The sequence below is a fragment of the Physcomitrium patens genome, chromosome 23, assembly GCF_059467195.1.
Source record: "Physcomitrium patens ecotype Gransden chromosome 23, ASM5946719v1, whole genome shotgun sequence".
NCBI classification, from domain to species: Eukaryota; Viridiplantae; Streptophyta; class Bryopsida; order Funariales; family Funariaceae; genus Physcomitrium; species Physcomitrium patens.
The window spans coordinates 7,047,393-7,058,659 of NC_143432.1; the positions used below are offsets into that span (position 1 = coordinate 7,047,393).

Genomic DNA, 11,267 nt, shown 5'->3' on the forward strand with positions numbered 1-11,267 from the left:
TTTTTATTATCAAAAATGATAATATCATAAGATTGATCAATTTTTTTAATAATGTTTTATATTTGAAACCACCTAATTTTCTATTTTTATATCCAAAATATTATGGTAATAAGAAGTGATATTGTACTTGAAGTACTTATAATTGTATTTGATCTTTTGAAGTATATAAGAATCTTTTATAATAAAAGAGATTATTTAAATCATTTTTAAAATTATTATTAATATTTATATGCTTTATAATTTTGACAACTTGCAATTGATGTCATGTAGAATAGTACTACACTAATTAACCAACTTCTCTACAGATTACAATATGAACAAAGACATTGATGGTGAATTTATTTAATCTTTAAACATTAAATAAAGGAATTGACTTTTATTTCATATTATTAATAAAAAAAACTATTCTTTGAAATTAGAGCAATTACATCTTTAAGTCACAAAGCTAAAAATTCTAATTAATAATTTTATATAATTTATAGTACTAATCTTGAAATTAGATAATTTTGAGGTTAAAGTTCAATTACCAATTGAACTTGATTGATAATCCTCAAAACTTTGATCTTATGCCATTAAACTTTTCAAGCAAGGCAAGTCTTAGTTCTCTAATGCTTGAATAATATTCAATTATAAAAAAAAGTAACATGATTTAGTGTAGATGTTGAAGCAGCTCCAAAGTTTTCTATATCTTTATTTCTTGCCAATCTTGTTATTCTTTGTGGTAGTAAATTGAGTTGATGCATTGCAAGTATTAACTCTTTCATTTTCTCTTGCATTTGTGACATTGCATACTTCATTTCAATAAGCTCTACCATGATAATAGAATAAAAAAGAAGATGTTTAATATTACTCAAAATAAGTAAAAGAGAGGGCTTGAGAACAAAAAAAATTCTAAGAATAATATCAGTTTAAAAGTGGATAATCTACGATTTATAATATGCTAATGTCTTATAAAAAAGAAGAAGTAATTCACTTTTAATCAAGAAAAGACAAAGCTTTGATATTATAAGTGTATTTTTATAAAATTTATCAAAGACAAGAACTTGAAGAATGTAAATAAACAAGAAAGACATTATTCATAGAAAGTTAATATATATATATATATTAAAAGAAATTAGAATAATTATTGCAAAAGACAAAAAAAACTAAAAATTCTTGAAACCAGACTAGAAACAAGAAAAAAATTGATAAAAATGAAAAAGGCCTTATTCTTATTTCTATATAAATTATCTAACTAAGAGCTACTTGACAACGTTCTATAAAATCTTCAATACATATCCAACTTGTAAGACATATATTTAATTTAAAAGATAAGCTTCCTATATAGATGCCACATGTTCAATTTGTACCACAAGTGGCCAACATGTGTTACATGTGGCCCACTTGTTGGCCAAGTTTTCAATCTATCAATCACATGTAGATACATATAAAAGCAAAGTTGCATCTATAAAGCTTTTAAGAAGCTTTTCCATAAGATATTATTATGAGTAATTATTGAAACAATTATATATGTCTATGATAAGTAATAGTCTAGTGTTGTATTATGTAAATTTTATAGCAAGAATGACTAGGCATTTGATTGTAAAAAAGATTTAATTTACCTTAAAATTCTTTTTGCATTCAAAAAGAATATATGAGGTATTTAAAATCACTCTTCATAGCAAACATAGGCCTTTTAGTATCTATCTTCATGCCAATCAATTTTTATTAATCAATCAATCAATCAATCAATATTCCTAAATGACCTTACTTAAATAATTTTTAAGGTGATTTTTATATCTTTTACTTATTTTAAGAATAGTTGAATTTGTTTCTTCTTCAATCATGTAATAAAAATCACAAAACATGGTAACATTATTATAAATAGAACACAATTTATTAATTTACAGAGAATAGCTCAATTCTAATTCTATTTTCATGGATAACACACCCTGGCTGCATTCATCTATGGTTCGTGTATGGAAAAGATTACTCACCTGATGATAACTTGAATGACATCTCCTAATGACTATATTGAAAGAGAAGTAGTGGGTGCTTGAAAAGAAAAGCACAACAAATGAATGCTTACTACTGAATGGAGCTAGTTTGAGAGTTTTGAGGGTCATCAAATTGGTAAAGATAGCCAGCAAAACGTCGTCAACGTAATGATCCTACTATGCACTGATTTGAAGTCATTCATTTACATTAGAAAACTATCATATTATCTGGTTTATTCTTCATGTTATTATTCATCTTCATTTCTTCATGCACCTTCATGGCTTCTGGTTTAGAAGCTCACTTTTGGGTTCAGAAATCTTAATCCACAATGGTTTCGACTAGGCAGGACGACAGTTACCTCGCTTCTTGACTTCGTACGAAATGTGATGCTAAGTTATAAAAACTGTACACTCCGAATACTCCATCTGGTTGTATTGAATTTTAGTTTGATGTCGTATTGCACTGCTAGATATTAGCAATATAGTGTAGAGGTGCTGGTCAGAATTGTGCGTTGTGGATTGAAGAAGAGCTTTTGTGGCGTCTTCTAGACCTGCTCTAAACAATTACCAGGAGCAAGACCCAAGCGGTGCCTGCCACTGTCTGCCCTTGTAAAATTTCAATGCACATGAATATGCCACAGAATATGAAGCTCATTAGCCATCATGTTTACAATCGATCAACATTTACTACGTTGAGTGTATTTCAAATGCATGTTTGTAGTAACAAGCCATGTTATTGTCGCAGCTTTCACGCTCATTTCAACTAGGTATTTTCCTCTCAACACAACACCTTTGTTCAAAAAATGGCTGCCAGCATCGAATGCATTTCAGTGTGCTGACCTTAAGTTTGCATGATCCATTAGCATGAGCTCCGTAGTGCAGCTGTAAGTATATTCTGTTTGTCAAGGTTTCACATGGAGAGTCTGAAATTTCCTTTCACGAAAACTGGCAGTAACATGGTGAGACCCATGCCTCGGATCTTCCACATCGCTCCACACAACCATCAACATCTATGCTGTCGAATGTGAGAATGAGACCATAGTAATTATCGTAAGACGAGATGTGTAGGAGATTTAAATCTGGAATGTTGAACTCTTGGCAGCCCCATCGGCATGTTTGCTATTCCCCGTTCCAGCCATTTCCCTCTGCACGGAGAAGTAACTTCTTCACGAGCTACCCGTTTTAAAACTCTCACGCGCAAGCTATTGTGCATAGATGTGTAAGTTCATCTGCGTACACTCCCTTAGTGAGTTCTTTCTCCAAGCATTTGCAGGCATATAACATGGAGACGAATTGGACAAAGGAGGTGCGACAGACTGAGTGTTGATGCAAGTATTTGAGTTCACCTTGTAGATCGCTATGATTTCGAGACAACAGGTACTCTTTCTGGCAGGCGCGGCTTGCTAGCAGCTTGGGTATCCAGTTTTTAGATCCTCACATAGTGCTTATCGACCTCAAAGGAAACCTCTAGGACATCCTCCTCATGAATGCACCCAAGTCGCGGACGCCAGGGACAACTCGTGGCCCGCAGCTGTAGTGGCGACCTTGACAACAGATTAACATCAAATCGTCCTCCGCTGTACAAATTCAATACCGGAGAAACCTTGCTCGTAAAACCACTTCGACGGAGCTTACTCTTCAAAGACCATGACGGCGACTGTAGACCTCCAATTTTGTGCTGAGGATCATAGAATATCACAGATGAGTTGCTGGTTGGATTCTGAATATGCCTGAGGGTTCTGTGCGGGGTCTCTTTTGCCACTATGGTAGAGTTTTGATGTTGGTAACATCTACAAGACTGGGGTGAGAACCCAGTTGGGAAAAGTCTAGGCAGTGGAAACAGAAAATAGATGCATCCGCTCTGAAGTTCTGCATCCAGAGGCAGCATTTGGTTGCTGCGCCACCTGGAATAGCTATTGAGCTCACGTTGGCATAGAAAGTGGTGAGGATAGCAATAAAGCACTTCTTCCACCGTTGTATGCGGAGAGAAGTAGAGCACCTGGCCGCCCTCGTAAATTACTTGTACTGAGTGAACCCCACAAACCCTCCTGCACAGCCAGTTCATGCTCTCAAATCTTGCTCTTGTCTCCAAAGCTCTTGATAGATTTAAGTTTAGCAAGCACGCTGTCTAACTCGCATGCAGAGCCTGCAAGGCAGACTGAGGATCAGATTAAGGTGACGGAAAGAACAAATTAATAATGCATTAACAGCAAGTTGCTGATGTAAAGCATCAAATTGCCTACCAATCACCAAAACTTGGATCTAGAATTGGACTCGGAATTGGGTTCAACAAAGAGGATTCTGGACAACATCCAGACAAGCATCGATCAGGATCGTGCATATTAACTGCCGAACAGAGATGCAGGATCGAGTCACTTGAAACCACACGTAGCATGCACAAATCTGAATGCAGCGTTCAAGACAAGTTCCTGGTGGCTGGACACACATAGTAAAGAAACTTGTGCACAACCATGAACGACCCATAATGAGCAGCTGGAGGAACAGAGAGATTTCTAAATGTCAGATGTGAAGGAGAGGTGTTGCACCTGCAAAGTCTTAATGCTTCCTTATCAGGCGTAATGGTTACGTTCAACCACGAAACCAATCTTGACAGGGAAACTAAAATGTGAAGTATCAACAACTAATTAGCCAAGATTTTTGGGGTGAGGTATATGTGTATTACTAGCAGCCCGACCTGTTCGACAGAATGCCGACGACAAGGGGCCGAAGATCCTTCTTGAAAACGAAGGCCTTTAACATTGATGACAGCTGCTATTTAGCAAGTTAGATAGGACCTAAGGTTTAATCAGACGCATATATCTAACAAGGGTCTTAATGAGATGAAGTCCCAGTTGCCAATTTCAAGTTCCAGTTCCCCGAAAGTGAGAGATGGATGGGCAAGACCTGGTAACAAAGAGACAGAGATTCAGCTCAGAGAGCTTGGTTTAGAACATTTTGTGAACCGAACCTTAGCCCAGCAGTCTCATGAAAAACGCACTCTAATAAAGATGTGCCATCCGCAGACTTGCACACATAATGTGTGCATCTGATTGCAACAGTCTTCACGTTAACGAGGTACTAAGATCCACAAACGAAGATCAGCAGACGTGGCAAACACCACTGGACACGACTCCAACTATACATCAAGTCAGACGACAGTGACGTTAGATAGGCAGATATAGCGGTAAATTGGTGTAGCAAGGAGATGCCTATTACTCTTCAGCACGATTAATCTGACGAATCAAATGTTTGTGTTTGTAACAAAGACCTCATTCATATCACATTTTTAGACTTGAAGTCTACAACTCCGTAGCACCTCTGGGTGTCCAGAAGGATCAGAAATGTACATAAATACTCTCCAGATAACCTAAATACTCCATCGCCAAAGCTTTGATTAAAGCGATTCACAATCAGGCATCCAAGTAGCAGCAGCAAAGTCTGTTATATAAATATATTTGTAAGAGCCAGAACAACAGGCGGTTCTTCAAATACCTTATTTATTTTCTTCATTTATTGCATTCAAATGTTTTGTTGCAAACAACAATAGTCATGCATTGAATGTGGGTGTGTTAAATTTCATAGAAGTGAATGTGTTCAATTTTGTCAATGTGTTGAATCTGTCTCTACAAGGTTTGCCCAGGAATTTCTAATCAAATGTTTGTGTTTGTAACAAAGGTTCAGAAATTGAAGATCTACCTATTTAAGATCCAAAACCTATAATAAAAATAAAATAGAGTTGTCTGTGCGGGCTCTACAAAGCTCCTTCACAATTTACCATGAGCAACATCTTGAAGCAGATTGATAGTATTTAAGATTCAAAACCTATATTAAAAATAAAAAAGAGTTGTATGTGCAGGCTCTACAAAGCTCCTTCACAATTTACCATGAGCAACATCTTGAAGCAGATTGAAAGTTTTGAGATCATGCAAATAATGCAACTTTTACTAAAGATAGAACACATTGTTTGCTTCCTTGATGTTGACAAGGCACTAACAAATTGGATTCTTCAATGACACGCAAGAAAAGTGGCAATGATTAAAGAACTAATAATAAAAAAGAAAAAGAAAAAGAAAAAAAACACCATCAACTTGCCAAATATTTTGACACCAACAAGAAAAAAAAAAATATCCTTGAAGTTTGAAAGGAATGGCTTTATTGCTTCTAAAAGTGGTTCTTATTCAAATCATTTAAGTAATTTTAAGAATGCATGTCAGTTGATATGCAATTTTTTGTCTCATTGCTTCTTACTTTGATTGAAAGGTTCACGCATATGCTCTAAAAGATATATTTAATATGAAAAAAATAGACTTTTATTTTTGGATAGCAATTGATTGCATGATTATATAAGAATAAAGTTAGAAAATAAAGAAAGACTAAGCTTGGATTATAATTACATTTACAATAAATATAAATGGAAGTGAAAAACTAAAAATTTGTATCATTAAGAATGCAATAAAGCCTTATTCTTTTGATTAAAAGTCATGCAAAGAATTAGGATTTTATTATTAAAATAATAAAAAGACATGGATGACTAAGTTATTATTTTGCACATGGTTTGAAGATTTAAAAAAATAAATAAAAGCTATAAATCAATATATTCTACTTCTCTTTGATGATGTATTGTCCCATGGACAAGTAATAGAATCTTAAGTACATTGAGGTAGCAATGCTTCTTTCTAAATGTATATGTCATTATCAAGCAGTAATTTTTAGATATTTTATTTACAAACCACAATTTACAAAGACAAGCAAGGAAAGTGGATATTTTACACAATTGATTAATTAACATTGATGCATTTGATGAAAGTTGCTTGCATTAATAATTGCAAATTATTTTTAGCATACAAAGTTGTTTGTTAGCTGCTTTAAAGAATTCCAATGTGACAAAAGTGAAGATATCATTAATAATAAAATTTTAAATAGTATTTAATAACTATATGTTTGTAACTCAATGTCTACAAAAGTTCTTTTCAATCTTGTTGCAAAAGCTCTAATAGAATATGAATAATTTTACAATAATGAGTTGTTGGCAAGTTTTGCAAGTGAAGAAGTTAAAGATGAAGATGAAGATTTGGAAGTTGAATTTAAGCAGGAAGTGCTAAAAAAATGAAAAGTTTTTTTTCCTTCTATGTTGTGATCAAATTTGTCAATGTATATGGTGTTGAAAGGTCTTATATACAAGTTATGTGTCTTTTATTTCTTACATATGGTATTAGGTATTTTCCTATAATTAAATTATTTATGCATTATATATAGGATATTGTGGCAAAATATTTTAAATTAAAGAAGTTGTATTTGTTTAATATAATAAATACTTTAGCATTTAGCACCATATCAAATTTGAATGAATGAACAAGTAGAAGTAGAAAGAAGGGTTGTGCAATAATAGTATTTAAAATGACAAGTGTGAGTAATTTTAGATCTTTGAACAATGTATATTTGATTGGCACTTTGTGGTTGTATAGATGGATAAAGAATTCACAATTAAGATGAATATGACATAGAAGAAATGTATTAGTAGAGATTTGAAAGTCTTTTTGAAATTATTTTGTTGTAGAGATGCAAGAATAATCATCTGTAAGTATGCTTATTAAAGCTACAATAGCTACAACAATTCCATATATTGTAGTAGGATACTTTTATGTCATTCATATTGTTGTGTAATGTAAAAATCAACCTTAGAATATACTTGGCATTTGGTCGAGGAAGAATTTGATCTCTCCGTGAAGTTGAATTTACAATCTAAAAAATAATTTATAATGTATTTAGAAATACTTCTTTGGATATCTTAAAGAATCTGAAAAATAAAAAATAAAAAATAAAAAAATCTTAGCATATCATAAGCAACTTCAAATAAATCTTAATAAATTCTTTATAAATCCTAATTAAATTCTTAAAAAATTACAAGAAATCTTAAAGAATCTTAAAGAAATTATAATAAAATCTCGATAAAATCTGTATAGAACCGTTATCAAATCTTAAGAAAATCTTAAGTAAATCCTAATAAATCTTATACAAAAAGTTAAAAACTTAATAATTTTTATTTTTAGATCATAATTTAAAATTCTTAAAATGTTGAGTTTATAAAAGAGCTATATTTAGGTAAACTTACATAATTTACTTAAATATAGCTCTTTTTTATCACACAAAAAAAAAGTCACATAAAATAATCCTAACTTTACAAAGCTCTCACAAAGTCATCATATTTCAAATCCATCAAAATTAATGCTCAAAAATACAATATTAAGTCTCCTCTCATATCTTCTTAATCCTAAAAATGTTGTATGTGTGTGGTTTTGTGCCTCAAGGTTTGATTTTGATCTTGGTTCATAATTGGTTCTCTTGGAGTATCAATCAATTTTTTAGGTATTTTTTGTTGAAAGTTATTCTTTACTTTTACCTAAAAATACTTGTAATGTTATTTTTGCTAATCTTTTTTTTTTTTTTTTTTTTTTTTTTTTGTCTTGTTTACGGCTCTACTAAGTAAGTGTAAGTTTATTTTATTTTATCAAAAAGCAATATTAACACTAAATTATTTTTACTACCTTCTTAACTTTTATTTTTATCTCTAAAAATATCTCATATATTCTAAAATAAGCTCTTCTATAATATAATATAATTTATTTATTTATTTCACTCAATAGCCTTATTACAACACAATAATATTTTCAAGCAACTTTATTTTGATGCAACATTTGGCTTTAAAAGAACATTCCAAGTAGAATCCATGCTTTTAGGATATTATGTTATTATATTAAGTTACTACTATAGAATTGACTTCATGGGGGTAAGAAATATCATGAAATAGAGATTATTGGATTACTTAATATTGAGTTACTAAAGTATTATTATTTTCATATATATATATATATATATATATATATATCAAAAAGGTCTGATATGTATGCTTTTAATTTGATCTTTATTTTTTATTTTTTTTAAACAAATGTTAAATTATTTTTGAAACATTTAAACCTACATTTTCTATTCTTTGAAGCAAATCTTAAGAACAGCAAATGTGCAATATATATATATATATATATATATATATATTACCATACTTACATATTCATACACAAATATACTATCAAATCAATACAAATGAAATGCAAAAAACGACAAGAATATTATTAAAAAAAAAAAAAAAAAAAAACACAGACAAAGGAGGGTCTTAAAAAGAATCCTATAAACAAGGTAAGAAAAATATACATAAACAACCAAAATATGTTTATATATATATATATATATAACTACCTCCAAAAGACAGAAGAATGTAACAACAGGCATAAGAGTGGAAAGATGGCTTAGAGATGACTGTAAAAGTGCACCATGCCTTTTCTTTGATATGAGGTAATTTATGATTTGTTTTTTTTAGAAAAACTTAAATGAGAAGACCAATTGAATTAGGCTAACCCTCTGCCCCTTAAAAATGAAATATATTTTTATAATCTTCTGTTGTAATCCTAGATGCCTGAATTCTTCAAGGGCAGCATCAAAGTAGCCTATGTTCATTCTAATTGGACTTGTCCATTCACTCCCATTTTCTTTTCACTACCCATTCCTCTCACTCTACCTCCCCAAATATTCTCAATACATACATACATACATACATACATACATTATTTATTGAATAGAGGAATGTTAAATATACCCAAGTTTTTACTGAATAGATCCATCCATCCTAATCATCATGAACAAAAAAATGACCTCTAGATTCATTTCTCCACAATTGGATCCGCAACCAATAAAAACCAATTACCATATTCTTCATCAAAAATGGGTGTATTTAGTAAAAGTGTGGGTCTGTTTAACAGTCCCATTTTTGTTTTTTATACCACAGTCTTTTCTGGAAAGTTAGATTGACTACTTTTGAAATAGGAAAGTAATCAGACCACTACTAAACTTTATGGAAATATTCTCCGACCCCAAACCCTATTCCCCTGCAGTGAAGGCCAAAGCCACAAGTGGAATGGTCTAGATCTTGAAATCCTAAAATTCTTCCAAGCATTTTGTCATCTCCACTGTCAACGTTGCTGTCGTAGCCACCCTCACGCTCCGTGTGTCGTCTCGGTCGCTCTCGCTACTTCCAACGCCACCATGCAGAACGAGGAAGGAGAGAACGTCGATCTCTACATTCCCAGGAAGTGGTAAGCTTGCATACTTTGTTATTTCATGCTCCTTGAAGTTGCGTCGAATAAGTGCGAAGGTTGTGTTTGGAGGCTGTTGGGGCTGTAGATTATTCCCTTTTAAGCTGTGTGCGTCTTCGGCATGGTCATTGTAGGCGAGCCGTTCTTGTCCGCTCTCGACGGATTCCTTTCTGTGTGCATGTATTGCGTTCGTCTTCATTAGGTGATTGGCGTGTACTTTTTGTCAAACAGGGTTTTTTCGATTTGACTTGGTTTTCTTTTTCTTTTTCTTTTGATTGTTAGGTTATAGCTGGTTGTTGCAGTTGTACTGTGCCATCGATGACCGTCAATTGCTTGGTAGCGACTCTGTTGATGTTTCTTTTCTATGCTCAAGTGGCATACGAGTTCATCTTGCGTAAATTGATGGTTCAATCAAGTGATATATTGTCCACGAGGAACTGTCTTAGATTTCGTTTCCACCTCTTATTCTCGGAACTAGCTTTTTGTAGGTCCAAATTCTGCAGTTACTGTGCCCAGCACAGTATATTTGTGAATTAGTGCGAAGGAGGTGCCGAATTGCTCCCTTTCGTGAAGTTCTATGACAGCTATGTTGGGCTGTTTGTGGAAGAAATGTTTACTGAGAATTATGTGCGTGTCCACAGTTCGTCAACCAACAGGTTGATCACCTCCAAGGATGTCGCTTCAGTTCAGTTGAACGTGGGTCATCTTGATGAGAACGGCGTTTACACAGGCCAATTCACCACATTTGCTCTATGTGGATTCGTCCGTGCACAGGTATACTATTGGACAGATCTCTTCGCTATTTATTGTTCTTGCATAGTTTATACTTGTTATTTACATCATACCGCAATTGTGAGGAGCTGTTTAATGCTTAGGTTTTTGCTGACTTAGGTCGTAACTGAATCTTTTTGACGCAGGGTGATGCCGACAGCGCCCTTGATAGGTTGTGGGCCAAGAAGAAAGCTGAACTCGGGCAGTAATTATGATTACAGTGGCGGAGCGCAGATTAGTGTCACCAATCTCATGTCTGATAGGAAATCTTTATTTTTTGGTGATCAAACATTTGTGCTAGGATCTTTCGCACTAAACTTCTCTGTCGAATTTTCTGTTGTGTGATATGTGATCCTGAGTGGTGCTTTAAGCA

The 11,267-nt window shown here is 33.1% G+C and overlaps 2 protein-coding genes across 2 annotated transcripts; one reads left to right on the forward strand and one right to left on the reverse strand.

Moving 5' to 3' along the window:
- Positions 1-2,027: 2,027 nt before the first annotated feature.
- Positions 2,028-4,599, reverse strand: LOC112275831 (uncharacterized). The gene is made up of 2 exons (XM_073530399.2): positions 4,523-4,599; positions 2,028-4,024 (listed from the first exon to the last, which is right to left on the reverse strand). The coding sequence occupies exon 2, from the start codon at positions 3,862-3,864 to the stop codon at positions 3,403-3,405; it is 462 nt and encodes a 153-aa protein (XP_073386500.1). The 5' UTR covers positions 3,865-4,024; positions 4,523-4,599; the 3' UTR covers positions 2,028-3,402.
- Positions 4,600-9,993: 5,394 nt separating this feature from the next.
- On the forward strand, positions 9,994-11,267 carry LOC112275640 (small ribosomal subunit protein eS21y). The gene is made up of 3 exons (XM_024506181.3): positions 9,994-10,123; positions 10,765-10,897; positions 11,041-11,267. Exons 1-3 carry the CDS (start codon positions 10,074-10,076, stop codon positions 11,101-11,103), a joined length of 246 nt encoding a protein of 81 aa, XP_024361949.1. The 5' UTR covers positions 9,994-10,073; the 3' UTR covers positions 11,104-11,267.

Bases quoted from the DNA above. Each gene is read 5' to 3' on its own strand.
- LOC112275831 (XM_073530399.2), bottom strand. From the start codon at position 3,864: ATGCTGCCTCTGGATGCAGAACTTCAGAGCGGATGCATCTATTTTCTG.
- LOC112275640 (XM_024506181.3), top strand. From the start codon at position 10,074: ATGCAGAACGAGGAAGGAGAGAACGTCGATCTCTACATTCCCAGGAAG. The intron at 10,124-10,764 runs GTAAGCTTGCAT...GCGTGTCCACAG, and splicing joins CTCTACATTCCCAGGAAGTG to TTCGTCAACCAACAGGTTGA. The intron at 10,898-11,040 runs GTATACTATTGG...TTTTTGACGCAG, and splicing joins GTGGATTCGTCCGTGCACAG to GGTGATGCCGACAGCGCCCT.